General features: G+C 41.0%; 2 protein-coding genes across 2 annotated transcripts in view; one reads left to right on the top strand and one right to left on the bottom strand.

The window, feature by feature from the left end:
- Nucleotides 1-3,504: 3,504 nt before the first annotated feature.
- Nucleotides 3,505-16,885, top strand: mymk (myomaker, myoblast fusion factor). The gene is made up of 6 exons (XM_079568725.1): nucleotides 3,505-3,745; nucleotides 6,941-7,055; nucleotides 12,294-12,442; nucleotides 14,154-14,270; nucleotides 14,355-14,495; nucleotides 16,567-16,885. The coding sequence occupies exons 1-6, from the start codon at nucleotides 3,611-3,613 to the stop codon at nucleotides 16,798-16,800; spliced, it is 891 nt and encodes a 296-aa protein (XP_079424851.1). The 5' UTR covers nucleotides 3,505-3,610; the 3' UTR covers nucleotides 16,801-16,885.
- A 2,656-nt stretch (nucleotides 16,886-19,541) lies between these two features.
- LOC306971638 (tetratricopeptide repeat protein 16-like) overlaps nucleotides 19,542-21,664 on the bottom strand; it is a 76,097-nt gene continuing 73,974 nt past the window's right edge. Inside the window, exon 13 of the mRNA XM_079567976.1 lies at nucleotides 19,542-19,640. The gene's annotated coding sequence lies outside the window, so the exon portion shown is untranslated. The remainder of the gene's footprint in view (nucleotides 19,641-21,664) is intronic.

Genomic DNA, 21,664 nt, shown 5'->3' on the forward strand with positions numbered 1-21,664 from the left:
CTCTCCCCTCTCTCTCTCTCTCTCCTCTCTCTCCTCTCTTCCTCTCTCTCTCCTCTCTCTCTCCCTCTCTCTCTCAGTCTGCGCTGCTGCATGCGTTCCCTCGGCTGTGTTCTTAATCAGCAGCTGTCTCTTCCACTTTCAGTCCAGGCAAAGGGTCAGAGGTCAGAAGAGAGGCCTGTGTGGGAGAGATCAGGAGTCGAACCCACGACCGAGGAAGGATAAACCACTCTGCCACAACCTGCGCAAAAGTCTCTAAGAATCCAACCCAACTTCTAATGTTAACTATAATATTTGTAGTAAGTAATATTTAATAATATTTTCCCTATTTTCTCTCCATTATCCCCCTATTTTTTTCTGAATATTTGCCCCAACTCTCTGAAGGTGGCGCTGTGCAGATGTAGGTCCTAACTGTCAACGGCACTGACTCACCACAAGGAAGAAGGTTTGTCCCACACTTATTTAACCCCTTAACTCCCACCTGAACCGAGCACATTGTCTCCAGTTTGGCTTTACCCCAGTCCAAAAGCTTCTGGAAAAAAGCTGTGAAAATAGCAACAAAACTGAGACGAAAACAATGATGGAAATGTGACAAAAAAATGACAAAAAATATGAGAAAAATTTGATAAAAATTTGACAAAAAAATTGCAAAAATGTGACAAAAAAATGACCAAAATGTAGCAAAACAAAGACAAAATTTGATTAAAAAAATTGACGAAAAAATGACAAAAATGTGACAAAATGTGACAAAAATGTGATAAAAAATTGACAAAAAACGGACAAAAAATTGACAAAAAAATGACTAAAAAATGTCAATAAAAAGTTACAAAAATGAGTTGAATGCCCAACAAAAAAAATGATGGAAAAAAAATCTGATGACGTGAGGAAAAAGATCCTCTCGGTTCAGGCGGGAGTTAAGTGGTTAATGATAATAATAATAATAGTATTAATATTAATAACACTAATAAGGCATCGGTTTTATATATCGCTTTTCTGGACATATATCTGCTTTTATATATTTATATACATAAAAGCAGGGGAAAAGTGACAAAAAAGTGATGAAAAAAAGAAACAAAATATGACAAAAATGTGATATAAATTTGACAAAACAATGACAAAATTGGATAAAAAATTGACGAAACAATGAAAAAAATGTGACAAAAAAATGACAAAAAAAATACAAAAATGTGATACAAAAATTGACGAAAAAATGACAAAAATGACCAAAAAAGTTATAAAAATTAGTTGAATACCCAACAAAAAAATGATGGAAAAAATATCTGATGACGTGAGGAAAAAGATCCTCTCGGTTCACACGGGAGTTAAGAGGTTAATGATAACAATAATAGTATTAATATTAATAACAATAATAAGGCATTGGTTTTATATATCGCTTTTCTGGACATATATCTGCTTATATATATTTATATACATAACAGCGGGGGAAAAGTGATGAAAAAAAGATGAAAAAGTGACAAAAAAGAAACAAAAAGTGACCAAAATGTGAAGAAAAAGTGTCACAAAAACACAACAATAAAGCAATGAAACGACAATGCGGCCACAATGCGGGGAAAAAGGTCCTTGGAGATGAGTTTTGTAGGTCTTAGCTTTCAAATGGGACCTTACTCTGGCCTATACTGGTGAAGCTGAACTGGAGAAAATGCATTTGGTTAAGGCGCGAGGTGAATTGATAAGAAAGTGTGAGGGAATGATCCAAAACAAAGTTAAAAATAGGCGGTGAGTGTGTGCAGTCGGAGGGAGCGGTCGGAGACGCTCGGAGAATGTGGAGCAGTGGAAGCTCTGAGGCGTCTTTGTGCGAGCGGCAGATGCAGCAGCAGCTGAAGAACAACTGAGCCTCAGCATCAGCGCCGACACACGCCTCTGTGAACACGCCTTCAAGGGTCGGGTTTAAAGCTCAAAGAGGACGGCGAGGGGCTGCAGGTCAAGAACACGTTTAGGTGGAGATGTCAAAGAGAAACTGGACTGATTTTGGATGTAACACTTTTCACAAGAACCCTTCAATTAGGGCTAAATAGAAAATGAACCATTTCCTTTTCATGTACGAGTTGTTCTTTAACATGTTAACACGCTTCTGCTTCAGCTGCTTTACAGGACTGACGACCATTTAAAGTCTTATGATTTTCTCCCCAAAAACTGCTATTTTATGGTTTTGTGGTTCGATAAAAGTCAAACCATGGTAGTTCAGTGTAATATGTGGAAGTAGTGACAACAAAACAGGCCTGTGGTAAAAAATATTACAACTGATAGTATTTTTAGGAATGAGGCATCATTGAAAATGGAATATAATTGTCCGGGATTGAAGTAGTAAGTAAGTAAGTAATGTTTATTTATATAGCACCTTTCACAGACAAAAGTCACAAAGTGCTTCACAAAAATACAAAATAAAAATACAAAGTACATTTACATTTACAGTCACAAAAAAAACGTGGTCATGAAACAACCCTTATTCCACTGGAATTTCAAATGCTTTCTGAAACAAGTAGGTTTTTATTTTACTCTTAAAAACATCAACACTATCAAGTGACCGCGAGGAAAGCGGAAGATCGTTCCAGAGCGTCGGAGCGACCTCCTCTGGTCTTCAAACGAGTACCAGGGACCATGAGGAGGTTCTGATCCTGAGACCTCAGCCTCCGAGAGGAGGTATACGGACACAACAAGTCTCTAATGTAGGAGGGAGCCTGACCATGCAAGGCTCTGAAGGTCAACACCAGGATTTAATGCAGCGTCCTAATATTTATGGGCTGTAGCTCTGACATAAGACACAGACTGCAGGTGAAGCTCGTTTCACAACGGTGGCCGTTAACGGGAAACAGAAGTGTTTTGTGACACATTTCAAAAACAGGAAAACCCATGATCACATTTCTTTTGTCTCGAAGACGTGCAGCGTCTGTGACATAGTATACTTACAAAGGCTCCACACATTTCTGTAAACAACACACTCCCAACATCAAGGAAACAAGAAGAACATCTAGATTGGGTTGATTGTGCATCGACGTGCACAGGTTTTGACCCGTCATGTAAATATGAAGAACAATGTACTGCAAGTTTTCTGTCGTTTTGGGCTTTCATAGAAAAAAAAAAAAGGCATTTACCTCCAGTTTAGCTTTACCCGAATCTAAAAGCTTCTCGACAGGAGCTTAAAGCCAATAGGCCAGAGCAACGCCTCATTTATGAAAGCTAAGACCTAGTCGTCTGTTTTGCTGCTTTTAGTTCCTTTTTCATCACTTTTTAAATATTTGTTGTCACTTTTTCATCACTCTTTGTCGCCGGTTTTGTTGTGTTTTTGTCAGTCTTTAGACGTCTCGTTCGTGTTGCTATTTCAATACTTTTTCCTAGAGGATTTAGATGTGGGTAAAGCTGAACAGGGTTAAGGTTAAACCTAAGAGGTGAAAAGCCTGGCCTTGCTAACAGTTCTGTAGTGAATGCCTGCAGATGGTCAGTGGCAGCTCCCCCTTGGCCCCGCCCCCCTGGAGAGCAGCTGACCGTGTGGGACCTTTAAACGTTAAAGGGCCTCCGGGACAGCTGGCTCCAGGCTCGGGGCTGTGGCCGGGGAACACAGCCATGCCCTCAGTGCTTCTGCGGGGCTGAGAGGATGGGAGCGTTCGTCGCCAAACTGCTGCTGCCCACGGTCAGCAGCCTGGTGCTCCTGCCCACGGCCAGCGTCGCCGCCAAGCGCGGCTTCCACCTGGAGGCCATGGTCTACTTCTTCACCATGTTCTTCGCCACGGTGAGAGTCTCATTTGAAAGCTAAGATCTACAAAACTGAGCTTAACTTATTTGTCGTGTTTTCCTAAGCATTTCTGACGTGTTTTTGTCGTGTTTTGGTCACGTTTTCATCGCAGTTGTGTTGCTCTTTCATTGATTTTTTTCGTTGATTTTTCATCACTCTTTAGTCGTGTTTTTGTTGTGTTTTCGTCTTTTTTAATCGCTTTTCTGTCATTCTTTTTGCTTCGTTTTTTTCATCGTGTCATTGTCACTTTTTTATTGTGTTATTGTCGCTCGTCCAGCACGTTTTTGTCGCTTTTCCGCCACTATATTGCTTTTAGATTTGGGTAATGACACAGACACAGACAGGGGAGGGGGAGAAAACGCTTTTTTTTACTCTTTTTAGTAGTTTTCTGGTGAAATATAAACATATTTATCACACGCCAATATCAGGTCCACGTGGATGGTTTTTTTCACCGTAAATTGTTCCGTAGAAGAGAAAAACCGCACTCGTTTGCTAACGTAGCATGAAGCTAATGCTTGCTTCGCTAGCTTCCTGGTTAGCGTTGGGCTTTAGAACCACTTTGCTCCAATTTTTGTAGTGTTATTTAGCAGAAAAATAGATTCATGATTCGGGACCTGCTAAAGGAGAGATTTCCCTCTGGCTGCTTCGAACATGACCATATATGGGCGATTCCGAACATGCCGTCTGTATCTATAAAACATACATGTCTGGTGCTCCTTGTTTTTTAGAATGATTTTATTTTTGTATTTTCTTTGTAAATATCACGATTTCCACAAGACTGTTTGTTTTGTTTCACACAATTTGCGGCGTCATTGAAAATAAATCAGAGATATTGACATTTTCATTGGCTTGTTGCACAATGTGGCTACGCTAGTTCCTCTGAGCTGAAGTTGTGGGCGCCAGTACTTCCTGTTCGTATTAACTTCCATTAAGATTAGCTTAGACGCGTTCGAATCATGGTATTTCCTAAAGATTCTGTGGTGGACAGTGAGTTTCTGGTAGATGATCACTTCCTGCAGGTTAAAGAGTTGCTGTACATTGTAAAATATTTCCGTAGAGGCGACGTCTAACATTAATTTCATGCATTATACAATTTGAAATAGTGCCTTTCATTCCATTTTTTGATAGCATGTTAGCCTTTAGCTTCAAGACAAACTATCAATCCTTTATGATCACAGGTGTCTCCTCTGAACTCATTACACACAGTAAATGATCATCTACCAGGGACTCACTCCCCACAACACAATCTTTAGAAAATATGATTATTATTCCAGGAAAATAACAGACAGGAAGTACTGGCACTCACAACTTCAGGTCAGAGGAACTAGCATAGCCATACCGTGCAACAAGCCAATACCAAAAGTGGGCGGGTCAATCCCAGCAGGCTGTCGTCATCCTCCATGTGCGTCTTTTCAACTCGTGGGCTCGCAGAACCATTTTCTCTGGGTCACAATCATTTCCCTCAGTTTGGCTTTACCCAAATCTAAAAGCTTCTTGAGAAAAGGTTAAAAAAAAAAAAAAAAGCGACGCTCCGGAAAAAGTGATGAAAAACCAGCATGAAAACCACAAAAGAGCGACTAAAAAGTGACAAAGATGTGATGCAAAAAAAGCAATGAAAAACATGACAAACGCTTAAAAAATGTGACCAAATTGTGGCGACAAAAAAGTTAGGATCAGTTATGCAGGTCTTAGCTTTCAAATGAGGGTTTACTCTGGCCTACAAAATGTGCTCGGTTTCAGTGGGGAGTTTAAGGTGTTCCCCTTAAGTCTTAATAAGGTGTTGGTAATCTGTTTAAGGGTTAGGATTAGGGTCGGCCATGTATATTGAATAAGCATATTATTCATGGCTTATTACTATGTTAATAGATAATGATAAACATATTAATAACTATTAATACTTAAAGTTGCTCTAATCAACTCTTTACGTACAAAAAAAAAAAGACATCAGTGTGTATTTGACCTCTCAGTGATTAGCTTAGAGCCTTTACTCTCCATCCCGGTGGCTCCCATGATGCTTCAGGATCAATTTTATTTCCGGTGTTTTAAGGTTTCTAGTAGGTTTTCGGAATGGCATGTATATGGATATGCATGTGGATAACCATGGATACAGTGGAATGAGCAGTGAAAACCGATAAAAAAACAATTGATCCTGGAGCGTCCTACAGGCAATCGGGACGCTGAAGACGCTATGCTAACCACCCAAGCATCTGCTGGGTGACGGAAAGATCAAATATTAATATCATACTGTATATTTTTACATAAAAAGTTGCTAAAATGACGGCCTAAAATGTAATTAATCATATAAGTGTATTCTAATCAGCATTAAAGGTACACTGCGTAACATTTTGGACTATACAGTTGCCATCAGGACAAAACATGCTCCTAATGAGCAGCTCGACAAAGGAAATGCTATTACTGCAGTGGGTAATCAAAGAATGGATTTGGATGGGAACCTAACCAGTTTAAATCTCAAATTCTGCTGCCTTTAGTCGACATCTCCATGGAAACGAGCCGGAGACGCACCCACTCCCGGTAAAAGTTATGTCACGTCTTAGGAGAGCTGAGCCGCTCACAGCAAAATCACATGTTTGTTTGAGGTATTTTTCAATGCTGAAAATATCTGTCATAAAATAAAAGCTTGTATTTCAATTTTATTTTTGGGGTAAAATTCTACGCGGTGTGGCTTTAAATTTAAATATCTTGGAAAATGACGACAATTTTTAACTATTTTAGCTGTAGAATGTTCAAATGGTGCTTTTAACAACACAGACATTTGTAAATGTTAGGATATAATGTATTTTTCCCCACATTCTATGCATTATAAGGGTCATTACCAATAAAATGTAATTTAAAGGGACTATATGGAGTTTAAAAATGGTAAAATGATGTATTTTCCTACCACTACTTTTTCCAGTAATTCCATAATGTGTAGAATGAGCTCAGACCTGTTACTTGTTACTTTGGGTCTGAAGCGCCGTCATGCACGAGCTTAATATAGAAGGTGCTGTTACACGCATGACCTGAGGTGGCAGTAGTGAGTATAAAATGGCCAACTTGCATCTAGCCCCTTTAAATTCAAACAAACTAACGTATCCGTGAGTGGATCTCTCCTTCCTCGTCGCTTCTCCCCCAGGTTTCTGAGCACCGTCGAGTTTGTACGTGGTGTAAAGACTTGTGTTGTCTGTGGTCCAGATCTTCCACGTGTGCGACGGGCCCGGGCTGTCCGTCATCTGCTTCATGAGGTACGACGTGCTGGAGTACTTCACCGTGTACGGCATCGCGCTGTCCATGTGGGTCACGCTCATCGGTGAGTCTCATTCTGATCCACTGCTAACCTCTTCACTCCCACCTGAACGGAGCCCATGTTTCTCCAGTCTGGCTTTACCCTAATCAAAAAGCTTCTTGGGACAAAAGCACCAAAACAGCCACAAAAAAATGAGAAGAAAACAAGGATGTAAATTCAACAAAAATGTGACAAAAATGTGACAAAAATTCAACAAAAACTCAACAAAAAAGTGACAAAAAATCAACAAAAAGTGACAAAAAACTAGACAAAAATGTGACAAAAAATCAACAAAAAGTGACAAAAAACTCAACAAAAATGTGACAAAAACTCAACAAAAAGTGACAAAAAACTCAACAAAAATGTGACAAAAATTCAACAAAAAGTGACAAAAATTCAACAAAAAGTGACAAAAAACTCAACAAAAATGTGACAAAAATTCAACAAAAAGTGACAAAAATTCAACAAAAAGTGACAAAAATTCAACAAAAAAGTGACAAAAATTCAACAAAAAGTGACAAAAATTCAACAAAAAAGTGACAAAAAACTCAACAAAAATGTGACAAAAATTCAACAAAAAGTGACAAAAAATCAACAAAGATGTGACAAAAAACTCAACAAAAATGTGACAGAAATTCAACAAAAAGTGACAAATAACTCAACAAAAATGTGACAAAAATTCAACAAAAAGTGACAAAAATTCAAAAAGTGACAAAAAACTCAACAAAAATGTGACAGAAATTCAACAAAAAAGTGACAAAAATAAAATAAATAAAAATAAACAAAAACTCAACAAAAAAGTGACAAAAAACTCAACAAAAATGTGACAAAAACTCAACAAAAAGTGACAAAAAATCAACAAAGATGTGACAAAAAACTCAACAAAAAGTGACAAAAAACTCAACAAAAATGTGACAAAAATTCAACAAAAAGTGACAAAAATTCAACAAAAAGTGACAAAAAACTCAACAAAAATGTGACAAAAATTCAACAAAAAGTGACAAAAATTCAACAAAAAAGTGACAAAACCTCAACAAAAAAGTGACAAAAAACTAAACAAAAATGTGACAAAAATTCAACAAAAAGTGACAAAAAATCAACAAAGATGTGACAAAAAACTCAACAAAAATGTGACAGAAATTCAACAAAAAGTGACAAATAACTCAACAAAAATGTGACAAAAATTCAACAAAAAGTGACAAAAATTCAAAAAGTGACAAAAAACTCAACAAAAATGTGACAGAAATTCAACAAAAAAGTGACAAAAATAAAATAAATAAAAATAAACAAAAACTCAACAAAAAAGTGACAAAAAACTCAACAAAAATGTGACAGAAATTCAACAAAAAGTGACAAATAACTCAACAAAAATGTGACAAAAATTCAACAAAAAGTGACAAAAATTCAAAAAGTGACAAAAAACTCAACAAAAATGTGACAGAAATTCAACAAAAAAGTGACAAAAATAAAATAAATAAAAATAAACAAAAACTCAACTAAAAAGTGACAAAAATGTAACAAAGATGTGACAAGACTGTGACAAAAATGGAAAAAAAGAAAGAAAAAACATACAAAAGGTGACTCAACACAGCAACAATGCGAGGAAAAAGATCAGTTTTGTGGGTCTTAGCTTTCAAATGAGGTGTTACACAGGCCTATATAATGGCCAAAGAGGGCAGAATGCATTAGGTTTAGGCGGGTGGTAAGAGGTTAAACTCATACAAGAACCACCATCCAGTGTTTTTACTCACAGAAACACAGCTCACCTGGAGCTTTGATCACAACTTTGGAACATAGGGGAAAAAACAATATCAAAAAAGTGCTTTATACATAACACCACCCCTGGAAGTGACCTGTTTAATCAACCTCTGACCTCCCGCCTTAAAGGAACAGGCCCCCGTTTTTCCATACTCAGATTTGTTCTTGCCTGAGCTTAGACGAGTTGATACGTCCCTGTCTGGTCTTTGTGCCCCTTCTAACTTCACCCCCGTTTGGAGCCATAGGAACACATTGGGAGAGGCCAAACGCTAACAACATCTTTGGTCGTTTTGCGTGACTGAACACACGCACAAAGACCAGACAGGTACACATCAACTCGTCTAAGCTCAGGTAAGAACATATTTCAGTATGGAAAAACGGGGGCCTGTTCCTTTAACTGAGCACTTTTTCCAGTTCGGCATTACCCAAATCTAAGAACTTCTCGACTGGAGAGTTTACAGCCTAGAGACCAGTGCTATGCTTTTTCATCACTTTTTAGTCGTGTCTTTGTCGTTTCTTTACATGTTTTGTCACTTTTTTGTCACATTTTTGTCACTTTTTCATCTCTTTTTTGTCACTTTTGCGTATTGTATTCATTTCCTTTTTATTGCTTTTCTGTTGCTCTTTTGTGGCTCTATTTGTCTCATTTTCAACGCTTTATCTCACCTTTGTTGTGTGACGTTTTCATCTTCCTTTTTGTCTAATTTTTGTCGCTATTTTGACACTTTTTTCAAGAAGCTTTTAGATTTGGGTAATACCAAACTGAACAAAATGTGCTGAGTTCAGGTGGGGGTTAACCACTTACCACCCGCCTGAACCATTCTGTCCTCTTTGGCCATTATATAGGTCTGTGTAACACCTCATTTGAAAGCTAAGACCCACAAAACTGATCTTTTTCCTCGCGTTGTTGCTGTGTTGTGCAACCATTTTTATGTTTTTGTCACATTTTTGTTGAGTTTTGGGAATTTTTTTTGTTGAATTTTTGTCACTTTTTGGTTGAGTTTTTGTTGAATTTTTGTCCCATTTTTGTTGAATTTTTGTCACTTTTTGGTTTAATTTTTGTAACTTTTTGGTTGAGCTTTTGTCACATTTTTGTTGAATTTTTGTCATTTTTTTGTTGAGTTTTTGTCACATTTTTGTTGATTTTTTGTCATTTTTTTGTTGAGTTTTTGTCACATTTTTGTCGCGTTTACATCCTTGTTTTCTTCTCATTTTTTGTGGCTGTTTTGGTGCTTTTTTTCCCAAGAAGCTTTTTGATTAGGGTAAAGCCAAACTGGAGAAAATGGGCTCCGTTCAGGTGGGAGTTAAGAGGTTTTAAGAGGTAAATATTTCGGAAAAGAACCCAAAGAAAGGCTTAAATGGAGCTCAAGAGGTAAAAACGATGACTAAAGTTGCGATAATTCAGACGCAAAGGTGCAGCCCTAAATCCAATGCATTTCAGGGCATGTTTGTAGAGCTCCGAACTCCAGCGTCAGCAGCTCTCAGACCCTTCAGGCACATTGAGTTCTCCGCGGCGGTGGCTCTTCTCGCCTTGCTTGAACAGTGAGGAGGTGAAAAGGCGGCTCAGACGGAGGCCTCAGAGTGAATGAGTGTGAGAACCGGGCTCCCGCCGCCTGTTTGTTTGAAGAGGAAACAAACGGAGACACTTCACAGCCGCAGCTCAGCGCAGCTATATTATCCATAAAGTCTGAGGGTTCCCACGAGCCCGTGCAGCCGGTCCAGCGCTCGCCTCGGCAGTCGCTTCTTCAGGTTTTGAGGTCACGTGACACTCTCTGCCGGGGGGAGACAAGCTGACCTTACATGCGTGGACCAGGTCAGACGTGTGGAGCACCAATGAGACGGGTGTTAAAGAGGGGGTGTTATGCTCTTTTCAATCACATGGCACCAGTCTATAGCACACTACAATGATGACCAAACCTTCTGTTGGTCTGCAGGGGCGGACTGGGACTGAAAAACAGCCCTGGACTCTGACCAGCCTGGCCCAAGTTGGCGTAATTGTGCACTTCCACAAATACATATTTTAACCTCTGACCCCCCGCCTTAACCGAGTGTATTTTCCCCAGGTCGACTTTGTTTTTTGTTTTTTTTATTATTGGTATCATCAGCAAAAAGAACGGGAAAGGTGGTCATAGAAACAGAAGCAAAATCATTAATATAAATAATAAACAATAATGGTCCCAAAATTGAACCTTGTGGCACACCATACTCCACGGAATTCCTTTTAGATTCATATTTTTACCCAAATCTAAAAGCTTCTCGACCGGAGATCAACAATGTAACGCCTCACTTGAAAGCTAAGACCTACAAAAGTGACGGAAACTTTTCGTCACGTCATTTTTGTCACATTTTTGTTTTGTTTTTTTTCATTATTTTTTCTATCATCTTATGTTGTGTTTTTATCACGTTTTTGTCCTTCTTTTTGTCCGTGTGACTTTTCATCACATTATTTGTCACTTTTTTGTTGCTTTTCCAGCACATTTTTGTTTTGTTTTCATCCTCTTTTTCTCGCTATTTTGATGCTTTTCTTTTTAGCTTTTAGATTTGGGTAAAGCTCAGTTGAGGCGGGACTGGTGGCCCTCTGTGCTCTTCCAGAATGGACATATGGCCAGTCCGCCCCTGTTGGTCTGTAAATGCAGTAAATTAGAATAACTGCCTTGTATAAAATGTCTCTCTCAAAATGGCTGTAGTGAATGTCTTGAAATAGGCCTCTGTCTCTTTAAGAACCTCTGAGCCTTTCAGACACGCCCCCTCCACACGCTGTCTGTGGCATCAGTGGGGAGGGGGTTCTGCTGAGGAGCAGTGGTTGGTTACTCGGCTGGTGACGAAAGCTCGGAGGCGTCTCCAGGAGGTGGGGGCGTTCCTAGGAGGACTCAGGCAAACCTATCCCTAAAATGGCCGCCATCAGAGTTTTTACAGATTACTCAAAAATACGTGAATGTGCCAAGGCAACACTTCAGGCATGTTTTTAATGAGGGAATGACAGAATAACATGATGGAAAGCTTGAAAAAGTCGAGTTTGCATAATACCTCCCCTTTAAAGTCCGGGAGATGACTATTACTTTTCATTAGCGTTAACCGTTGGGTCAATATCCAGAACTGACCTTGTGTTTCTGTTGGAAGTCATGCTGTGGTCACTAGGCCCGGGTGCCATGACATTTGAATCGATACAGTACGATACTTGGTTTTCGATACCGATACTTTTCCTGATACGAAAATATTTGTCGTCGAGAACCAAAAACAGAACAATAATGTGTGGAAGATTTGCACATTTACAATATCAGGTTTTACAGATAATGGCTATTTGTGACCAGTGTGTGTTGTCCTGACCAGTGTGTGTTGTCCTGACCAGTGTGTGTTGTCCTGACCAGTGTGTGTTGATCTGACCAGTGTGTCTCTTGTCCTGACCAGTGTGTGTTGTCCTGACCAGTGTGTGTTGTCCTGACCAGTGTGTGTTGATCTGACCAGTGTGTCTCTTGTCCTGACCAGTGTGTCCTGTGTCCTCAGCTCTGGGAGAGTTCGAGGAGCCGCAGCGCTCCAGCATCACCATGTTCGGGGTCCTGACCATCGCGGTGCGCATCTACCAGGACCGGCTGGGCTACGGCGTCTACTCCGGACCCATCGGATCGGCCGTGTTCATCCTCACCGTCAAATGGGTCAGTCAACAAAACACTGAAAGCACACCTGCAGCCAAAACCTCAGTCGTGCCCTCGAATGAATCTCACCGTGTTAACAACTGGGAACTGTTAGACGTGTGTGAGGAAAGTTAGGGATGACTTTGGACAGTTAACGATTTGAAATTTGAGAGTGCATCAAATAAACACGCTTCCTCCTTTGCTGGGCGTGATTGAGGAATGCTCCGCTGATCAGATCGCTGTGTGTTGATGAACCTCCTCCTCTGCGGAAACTTCCACTAAAAGTAAATCCAAATTCCACTTACTTTTTAGCAATGGGTGGCAGTACACATGCGGTTTTAGACGAGTTTGTTACACTCTTAAAACAACATATACAGATCATCAGCAGACAAAAGGTGGTTTGGTCTTTAGTCGATGTAGAGTGAAGCCTCCGATAGACTTTGGAGTCCGCTGAGAAACTTGTGAGCGTCCACTTGTTGTTTCTATGTCCTGTCCCCACGAGTCACCTGAACCACCTGCAGCTGAACACCTCCAAGACAAAGGAGATGGTCCTGGACTTTAGAAGGTGTCGCCCATCTCCTCAGCCTGTGACCATCAATTGCGAGGAGATCGAGGTGGTGACCTCCTATAAATATCTTGGGCTGCAGGTGGATGAGAAGCTGGACTGGTCAGTGAACACAAGAAAATGCAGTGCAGACTCTACTTCCTGAGGAGGCTTCTTTTAAGATCTGTAAGAAAGTGCTCCAACTGCTCTACCAGGCAATGGTGTCCAGTGCTCTTTTCTATGGTGTTGTGTGTTGGGGGGGAAACATCAGAGAGAGGGACACTCAGAGACTGGACAAACTAATCAGAAAGGCCTCCTCTGTGATTGGGGCCGATCAGGACTCTGTAGTGTCAATCTCGGAGAAGAGAACCCTGGAGAAGCTGCTCTCTGTGATGGACCACAGAGACCACCTCCTGCAGGAGCTGGTGATGAGGCAGAGGAGCTCCTTCAGTGAGTGGCTGCTCTCTGTGATGGACGACAGAGACCCCCCCTGCAGGAGCTGGTGATGAGGCAGAGGAGCTCCTTCAGCGAGAGGCTGCTCTCTGTGATGGACGACAGCGACCACCTCCTGCATGAGCTGGTGATGAAGCAGAGGAGCTCCTTCAGTGAGAGGCTGCTCTCTGTGATGGACAACAGAGACCACCCTCTGCATGAGCTGGTGATGAAGCAGAGGAGCTCCTTCAGTGAGAGGCTGCTCTCTGTGATGGACAACAGAGACCACCCCCTGCATGAGCTGGTGATGAAGCAGAGGAGCTCCTTCAGTGAGAAGCTGCTCTCTGTGATGGACGACAGAGAGCACCCCCTGCATGAGCTGGTGATGAGGCAGAGGAGCTCCTTCAGTGAGAGGCTGCTCTCGCTCTCAGGCTCAGGAGATCCTTCTTGCCCAGAGCGATCAGGCTATATAACAAATCCTTGGGTGGGAGGGGCTAAATGGGAGTGAAATGTTTTTTTTATAGTACCTCTATATTTGTATACTTATAAATTATTATTATATTTATTCTCTGCACTGTTCTAGTTATTTTAAATCTGATGTTTGTATGTGTGACTTGATTGTGCAGCTGATGATCTGAATTTCCTTCAGGATTAATAAAGTATATCGTATCGTAAGCGTGCCCTGGTGAAATGGGAAGCGTAACCTGTCGCACAGCCTAAAACTCAGTCCTGATTGCTGCTTCTGCATCTCCTCAGCTGCAGAAGATGAAGCAGCTGCGCGCCTTGTTCCCGGAGAAGCGCGTCTACACTCAGCAGGTGGGTCCCGGCTGCTGCTTCGGCGCTCTGGCCCTGATGCTGCGCTTCTACTTCGAGGTGAGTGAGGCCTCGGCCCCCGACAGACACCTTGACCGTTGGTCCCTGCGCTTCTTGGGAGCTGAGCCGACGCCTGTGTTGCAGGAGTGGGACTACGCCTACGTGCACAGCTTCTTCCACCTGTGCCTGGCCATTTCCTTCGTGCTGCTGCTGCCGAAGAAGAACCGCTTCGCCGTGGAGGGACAGGGCGGGGCCAAACTCGGCTGGTGCGCGCTCTGCTGCTGCGTACGTCGCTTTGCTCTTCTTCACCGTGTCGCAAAATCACAGTAGAACTTTGTCGATTTCAGCCCTGAAACATAATACACGATTGCAGATGTCGTGAAATAAAATGATTTATTTTCCTTAATAGGGCCTAAAATGTTCCAAAATCTTTTCCAATGTAAGAGAAAGTGCGCTGAAGTGAGCCGCCTTTTGCGTCATATATTATCATATAAATACACATTCTGACATTTACAGACCTTTTAGGATGTTTTCTAACTGTTTGGGGCTAAAATATTCTGGAACATATGGCTCTGTTGTGGCTGACTTGACACCAAAGACGAAGCCATAACCATCAGATTTAACCTCTTAACTCCCACCTGAACGGATCCCATTTTCTCCAGTTTTGCTTTAACCTAATCGTAAAGCTTCTTGGGAAAAAAGCACCAAAACAGGCACAAAAAATGAGAAGAAAACAAGGATGTTAACGCAAAAAAAATGTGACAAAAACTCAGCAAAAAAATTACAAAAAATCAACAAAAATTTGACAAAATTTCAACAAAAATGTGACAAAAATTCTACAAAAATGTGACAAAAACTCAACAAAAAAATTACAAAAAATCAACAAAAAAAATTACAAAAAATCAACAAAATGTGACAAAAACTCAACAAAAAAATTACAAAAAATCAACAAAAATGTGACAAAAAAAAAACATAAAAAAGGTGACACAACACAGCAACAACGCGAGGAAAAAGATCAGTTTTGTTGTTTTGGGTTAGCCTTCAAATGAGGTGTTACACAGACCGATATAATGGCCAAAGAGGTTTAGGCAGGTGGTAAGAGGTTAACTTTACACTGAAAATCTTAAAAATTAACCAATTAATTTCTGTAGATTTCATTGCCCCAAAAAACCCAGAACTACCGAAAACAAGTCAAAAACCACAGAATAAGTCGCGTCACAACATTGTAAACAGCCTATAAGCTAAAATGGAGTTGTTGCAGCTAAAAACCCTGTTGTGGTAACTAGGGTAACGGTCAAAATGCTGAATTTTGGAGTTGGTTCATGGACCTATCCACATATAAACTAAGGTCACATGACTGACTCATAAAGGCGTCCAAAAGTGGAGACAAAAGGATCTTCAGCCGTAAGATGAATGTGAATCACTTCCAAAAAACGATCAGGGAAAACATTTGGACATTTCTTTCCAAAACTGTGTCACTCCCGTTGAGTCGTGTCGTCTCCCGCTCCAACTCACATCACCACATGGTTCACACAGGCAGGATCAAGTCAAATATAATGCTTTTAAACTCAAAATTTTTCTTTAATCCTTTAACCTCTTAACTCCCGCCTGAACCGAGAAGATCTTTTTCCTCACGTCGTCAGATTTTTTTTCCATCATTTTTTTGTTGGGTGTTCAACTAATTTTTGTAACTTTTTTGTCATTTTTTGTGAATTTTTTGTAATTTTTTCGTCAATTTTTTATCACATTTTTGTCACATTTTTGGTCTTTTTTTTGGTCATTTTCTTTGTAATTTCTTGGGTCATTTTTTTGTAATTTTTCCGTCAATTTTTTAATCACATTTTTTGTCTTTTTTTGTCATTTTCTTTGTAATTTTTTTGGTAAATTTTTGTAATTTGTTGGTCACATTTTTATCACATTTTAGTAATTTTTTTGTCACATTTTTTTGTCACATTTTTTTGTCACATTTTTGTCAATTTCTTGTGACATTTTTGCCACGTTTTCATCCATTTTTCGTCATTTTTTTGTCAATGTTTTCTCACTTTTTCGTCACATTTCCATCATTGTTTTCGTCTCAGTTTTGTTGCTATTTTCACACCTTTTTCCCAGAAGCTTTTGGACTGGGGTAAAGCCAAACTGGAGAAAATGTGCTCGGTTCAGGTGGGAGTTAAGGGGTTAAACTAACTTTCCTTTTCAAAATGATGCCCAAATAGCATTCAAGCTAATAATCTTTAATGCTGCGTGAAAATATAAATGTAACGGGTGCTTCAATTTCCCTGCTCTGCCTTTTCAACAAGAGACAAATCAGAGAAAAGCGAGACGGCAGCAAAAATCACTCCTGTCTTTGTTTGTGCAGACGATGTCCCTGGGCTCCAGCAAAGAGAAACAAGGGAAGACTGAGAAGAAGAAGAAGACCCGCACGGTGTGGACCATTCCCATGAAGAAGAAGGACAAGGACGCTCTGCCCACTCTGCCGCTGTTCCACAAACCCCCCCCCGCCGAGGCATCCGGCACCAGGCTGTTCCCCGCGTCCGCTCCCTCCAAAGGCTCCAAAGTCAGCCGCCTCAAGGAGCTCAACGGCTGGAAGTGACGGCGCTTTGGATGGTCCGTTTAAAGAACTGTTCTCTCCGGGGACGCTCAAAGACGTGGGTCAATGACGCGGACTTTTCTACTGTTCGTCTATTCGACTTTATGACGGGTCCGTGGAGGCCAGAGCGGGACGAAGGACTAGGTCGTACGCCTCGTCCTAACGCTGCGCCTTAAATCGGAAAGAAACAACCACCACGCTCTTACGACCTATGGTTATTTTCCACAGTCACCTTGTACATACGTTGTAGTCATGGGAATTTATATCTGTGCCATATTGATTCCAATTAATTTATAAATAGACTTTAGATTTTATAATATGTGCATGCGTCTTGTAGCTTTTATTTATACGGAGGGATAAAACATGGACCTATTGTGGCATAAACGTCCTCGTACAAAGCCTTTAACCTCTTAACCCCCACTTCAACCGAGCAATATTATCTCCAGTTTGGCATAACCCCAAAGGTAAAAGCTTTGAGAAAAAAGTTTCAAAATACAGACAAAAACGACCACAAAAAGCCACAAAAAAAGTAACAAGAATGTGACACAAAAAGCGATGAAAGTGACGGAAACTCAGCAAGAAATGTGGCCAAGATGAGATGAAAAAGAAAGTGAAAAAAGTGATGAGAACACGGGAGTAACGAAAGGAAGAAGATCAGTTTAGATCAGTTTTGTAGGTCTTTCAAATGAGGCGTTACACTGGCCAATAGGCTGTAAACTCCAGTCGAGGAGCTTTTAGATTTGGGCAAATCTGAACAGAAGAAATTACACTCGGTTAAAGTGAGTAAGAGGTTAACAAAGCCCTGCTGGATACGCGTTGGTGACTTTTATCTAACGGTCAGTGTTTCCTCTCAGGCTGTGTCGAAGGCGAGACGACACGGGACAGGAGGTAGCGCTTGTCCTGTCGTGTTGCCGTACAGAGGGGAATTCAGGCACGTTTTATTTATATATTATTTTTCTAAACACTTATTGAAACGGATTAGGGCTTTCGACTTGTAATACTTGAGTATTTTCTATAACAGTTCGTTCACTTAAGTAATAATCTGATTGAGCACTTTTATTGGAGTATTATGGTATCGCCGCATATTTGAAAAGTGTTATCTGTACTTTTAAAGCAGTACTAAGTAACTCGTACCCCTAGAGGCCATAAGCGTCACTGCAGGTGTCGTAGCAAGTTGCGTTTTTTTACTCATGAATTGTCCGTGAGAGTAAATACTACACTGACAGAAAAGACAAAGGGACAGAGGGATATTGTACATCCAATTACACAATGGAGATATTTTTTTTCACTTCAACTTTGCTGTAAATATTGTTTGTGGCGCTAGCCCGCAGTTAGCTTTGCCCGTTAGCCTGTTAGCTTCTTCTTCGTGATTCTATTGGTGTGTATTGGTGACTCCGACCCGGTGGCAGGCAAATTGCAATTGTGGTTTTCTGGCCAGAGACACAGGGGAGATGAAAGACCCTCCAATCATCCCATAAACACTTGTATTACCCCCACAGGGACAACGGAAAGGATTTATTAAGGTAAACAAGTTACTTAGTACTAACAACAACACTGGCTTTTACACGGCGCAGCTAATACTAGCGATGGGTCGGAGGCGGCTATTTTAAGGGAATGATAGTTTTAGACGGCAACATCTGTATCTGTGTTCTTGTTGTTTTTTGTGTATGTGTTTTCTGTTTTATTTGACTGACTCTGTAAGGTCACTGTCAATTTTTGTACCTGGACTCGAGGACTCCCTCGAAAACGAGATGGTTCACCTCAAGGGGTTATTCCTCTTCAATAAATAAATATAAAATAATACAAAAGTCTCTCTCTCACAGGAGTCACAACGTTTCACTGTTTTTAGCCGTTTTCTGGTAGACTATAAACAAATTTATCAAACACCATTAAAGTCAAGCCAAAATTGGGTCCATATGGATGTTTTTTCACAAAAAAATGTTCAGTAGAAGCAAAAAACAGCACTCGTTAGCTAACGTAGCATGAAGCTAGCGTTAGCCTAGCTTCATGCTACGATGTCATTTTCAGTATCCGACCGATATGGATTTTAAATAGCTTTTTTTTTTTTTTTTAAATCTAAGCCTATAAAGTTAAACATGTAATCTCAAAGTCATGGTTTCAAATGGTTTCATGGTTTCGCTTCAAAGAGTGATGCTGATATTTTTGGCCCAATTTTTCTACAATCCTGTGTGTGATGGCTCTAAACGTGTCAGTGTTGAACTGTGACAGCAGGGGGCGCTGCATAAAGGGTGTAGGGCTGATTTATTAAGGATATTCATGTTTAGTAGGTACTTAGTAGGAAGCGTGTCAAAAAGATTCCCCCAAAAAAACGGTATGTCTATATCTCTTATGATACCAACATTATAGTCTGCAACATAAATAAAATAGGTGAACAAACCTGTGATTCCGATTTTCACCGGGATGTTTCTCTGCTCCCATGAGGCCGAGGAAGTTGCGGGAGGACTCATTTTAAAGCTCTGACTGAACTCTTTCCGGAAAAAAGTAGCAATCACTTTCGGTTCCAGAGATATCGGCCTTGTTATTGGACGTAATCGGCCGATATTGCGCCACCAATAGCTCATAGTGTGTATTATAAGGCTTTTAACATGAACCAAGAGTGTGGATAAATAGAGTTTTGATGAAAAGAAGTGGATTTAGGACTTCTAAGCGCTGCAGTAAATGGACTTTTGCTCCTGACGGGGAGCGGGTTCAGCGCTCAGCTCCGGCGAGGGTCCAAGAGACGGGGCGGTTTTGGGAAGGCCCCGGGGGTAATCCAGGAAACTTCAGTCTGCGATAAGGCCACGTGCGAGTCTGACGGCCCGGGGATTTACGAGAGCCTCTACCTGTCCAAGGCGAATAAAAACGAGAGCGCGGATGAGCGGGAGTCTGGGGAGTCTGGCGTGCTGCGTGTCTGTCTGCCCGAGGTGAAGACAGTAAAAAGCTCCCCTCACATGGTTTAACGCGCCCGTAAAGGGAGCAGACGGGTCCCACAGCGGAGGAGACGCGGTCTGCTCCCGGACCGTCCCATGCGCACGACTGTTTTTTTTTTTTGAAGAATGGATTGAACTGTGTTTTATTGTACACGACTCAAGAAGATGTCGGTCCCGATCGTTTGCATGTCTGACAGTGGGGGGATAAATCACGGACCATTCCGCTGCTCCGTTTTTAAGTCCATTTCCAGGTCACTTCGAGGCAAAACAACACTTTTTCCATTTTTGTTTTCCCGGGTTTTGCTCCAGTTTTGAACGTCTACACTTTTCTACCTGGAAACACAGAAATGTCTCATCGCCATGGTGATGCGATTTATTATTTCACTTAAGGCGCGACGCTGCAGGTGAACAGGGGGAAAGGTGGAGATATTGGTTTTAATCTTTAGCTGAAGATTACAGACACAAAAAGGGGGGGGGGGATAAGGCACTTTGCATTGACAAAATCTTAGTATAGGATAGAAACTGATTTATGATGCTAGTTCCAAAGATTTGCTTCGAGAGGGAGTCAACAAAAAGTTCAAAGCAAAATACATCAGGCAGGAATTACATATTGAAATGCCCGTTTACAAAAACCTTCCATATGTTGTTGAGTCTAGGGCCCGACCGATATGAAGGTCCTTGGCCTTTTAAGTAATTTAATTTGATGCATTTTTTAAAAATCTCTCAAATAGCCAATAGTTAAACATTTATTATTATAGTAAAGGTTTCAATCATAGAAATATATCTAATGGAGGTCGACCGATGTGTGTTTTTGCTGAGGCCAATAAGCACCAGAAATAATTTTGGCCAGTGTTGAAGAGTGACAGCAGGGGGCGCTGCATATTCATGTTTAGTCAATGCTTCAGAATTGAAAGACTTACCTCTTATGGGCTCCACAGGGGTGTCAAACATGCAGCCCCATCCTGTAGGCCTAGAGCATAAATTCCAGAGTACGTGGCCCGGAGTTATGCATTTTTACAGAATAACCAGTCACTGGGGGCATTACATTTTTATTTAAAAAGTAAAGATTTTCACATGTGTCCGGCAGAGGGCAGTGACATAATAAGAGATCAGTATATGAACAGCACATTATAGCCATGTGGTAAAGCCAGTCTGCCCCAGGGCGGCTGTGGCTTCAAAAACAGCTTACCACCATCGAGTGTGGAGTGAATGAATACTTACTACTATGTAGCACTTTGAGAAACTTGTGACACAGGCTTATAAAATGCAATACAAGAGTAAGCCGTTGTTATTGATTGGGCTAAAGTCAAGTTGGGGCTTTGAACAAATCACAGCTAATTTTTGTTATTCATGTATTGGAAAAAAAATATATTATTTTCCGGTTTACATTATATGTGGCCCGCGACCCGCCGTGGGAGCTGAATTTCAGCCCACGACCCAAAATGAGTTTGACACCCCTGGGCTACACAGGTGATGTGGCTCCTCTTCAATTCATTTCCAATGGAGCTAGCGTTCACTAGCTACGCGACAGGCCACACTCGTGCACATGGAATTTCACGCTCGTTCACGTAGACGTGCACACGCAGGCTTGTGACACAATACAAGAAAGTTGAAAAATGTTTGGGCCGATATCGGAAAAATATCCAAATATTAGCCCGATATATCGGTCAGGCCCTAGTTGAGTCCAAGCTTCCAAGTTTGGAGCTACGACCTCATTTGGAGAAACATTAGTCTGCACATGCGCCCTTACTTTAGCTGGTGCTGTCGCCCACTAAAGACACTACCATATTTGGATTACGGCGTCATCTCGGGCACAGCCTATTGTGCTACACGTGGATACCAAACAGGTCAGTATTTGCACTGTATGTTGCGGACTTTAAGTCGCACTTTTTTCGTAGTTTGGCAGAGGGGTTTTCAATTCAAATCTTGTCACTAGA

The sequence above is a fragment of the Gobius niger genome (assembly GCF_951799975.1).
Source record: "Gobius niger genome assembly, chromosome: 1".
Classification (NCBI taxonomy): domain Eukaryota; kingdom Metazoa; phylum Chordata; class Actinopteri; order Gobiiformes; family Gobiidae; genus Gobius; species Gobius niger.

Coding starts and splice junctions, on each gene's coding strand:
- mymk (XM_079568725.1), top strand. CDS start 3,611: ATGGGAGCGTTCGTCGCCAAACTGCTGCTGCCCACGGTCAGCAGCCTG. Junction 3,746..6,940: donor TCACCATGTTCTTCGCCACG/GTGAGAGTCTCA, acceptor TCTGTGGTCCAG/ATCTTCCACGTGTGCGACGG. Junction 14,271..14,354: donor TGCTGCGCTTCTACTTCGAG/GTGAGTGAGGCC, acceptor CCTGTGTTGCAG/GAGTGGGACTACGCCTACGT.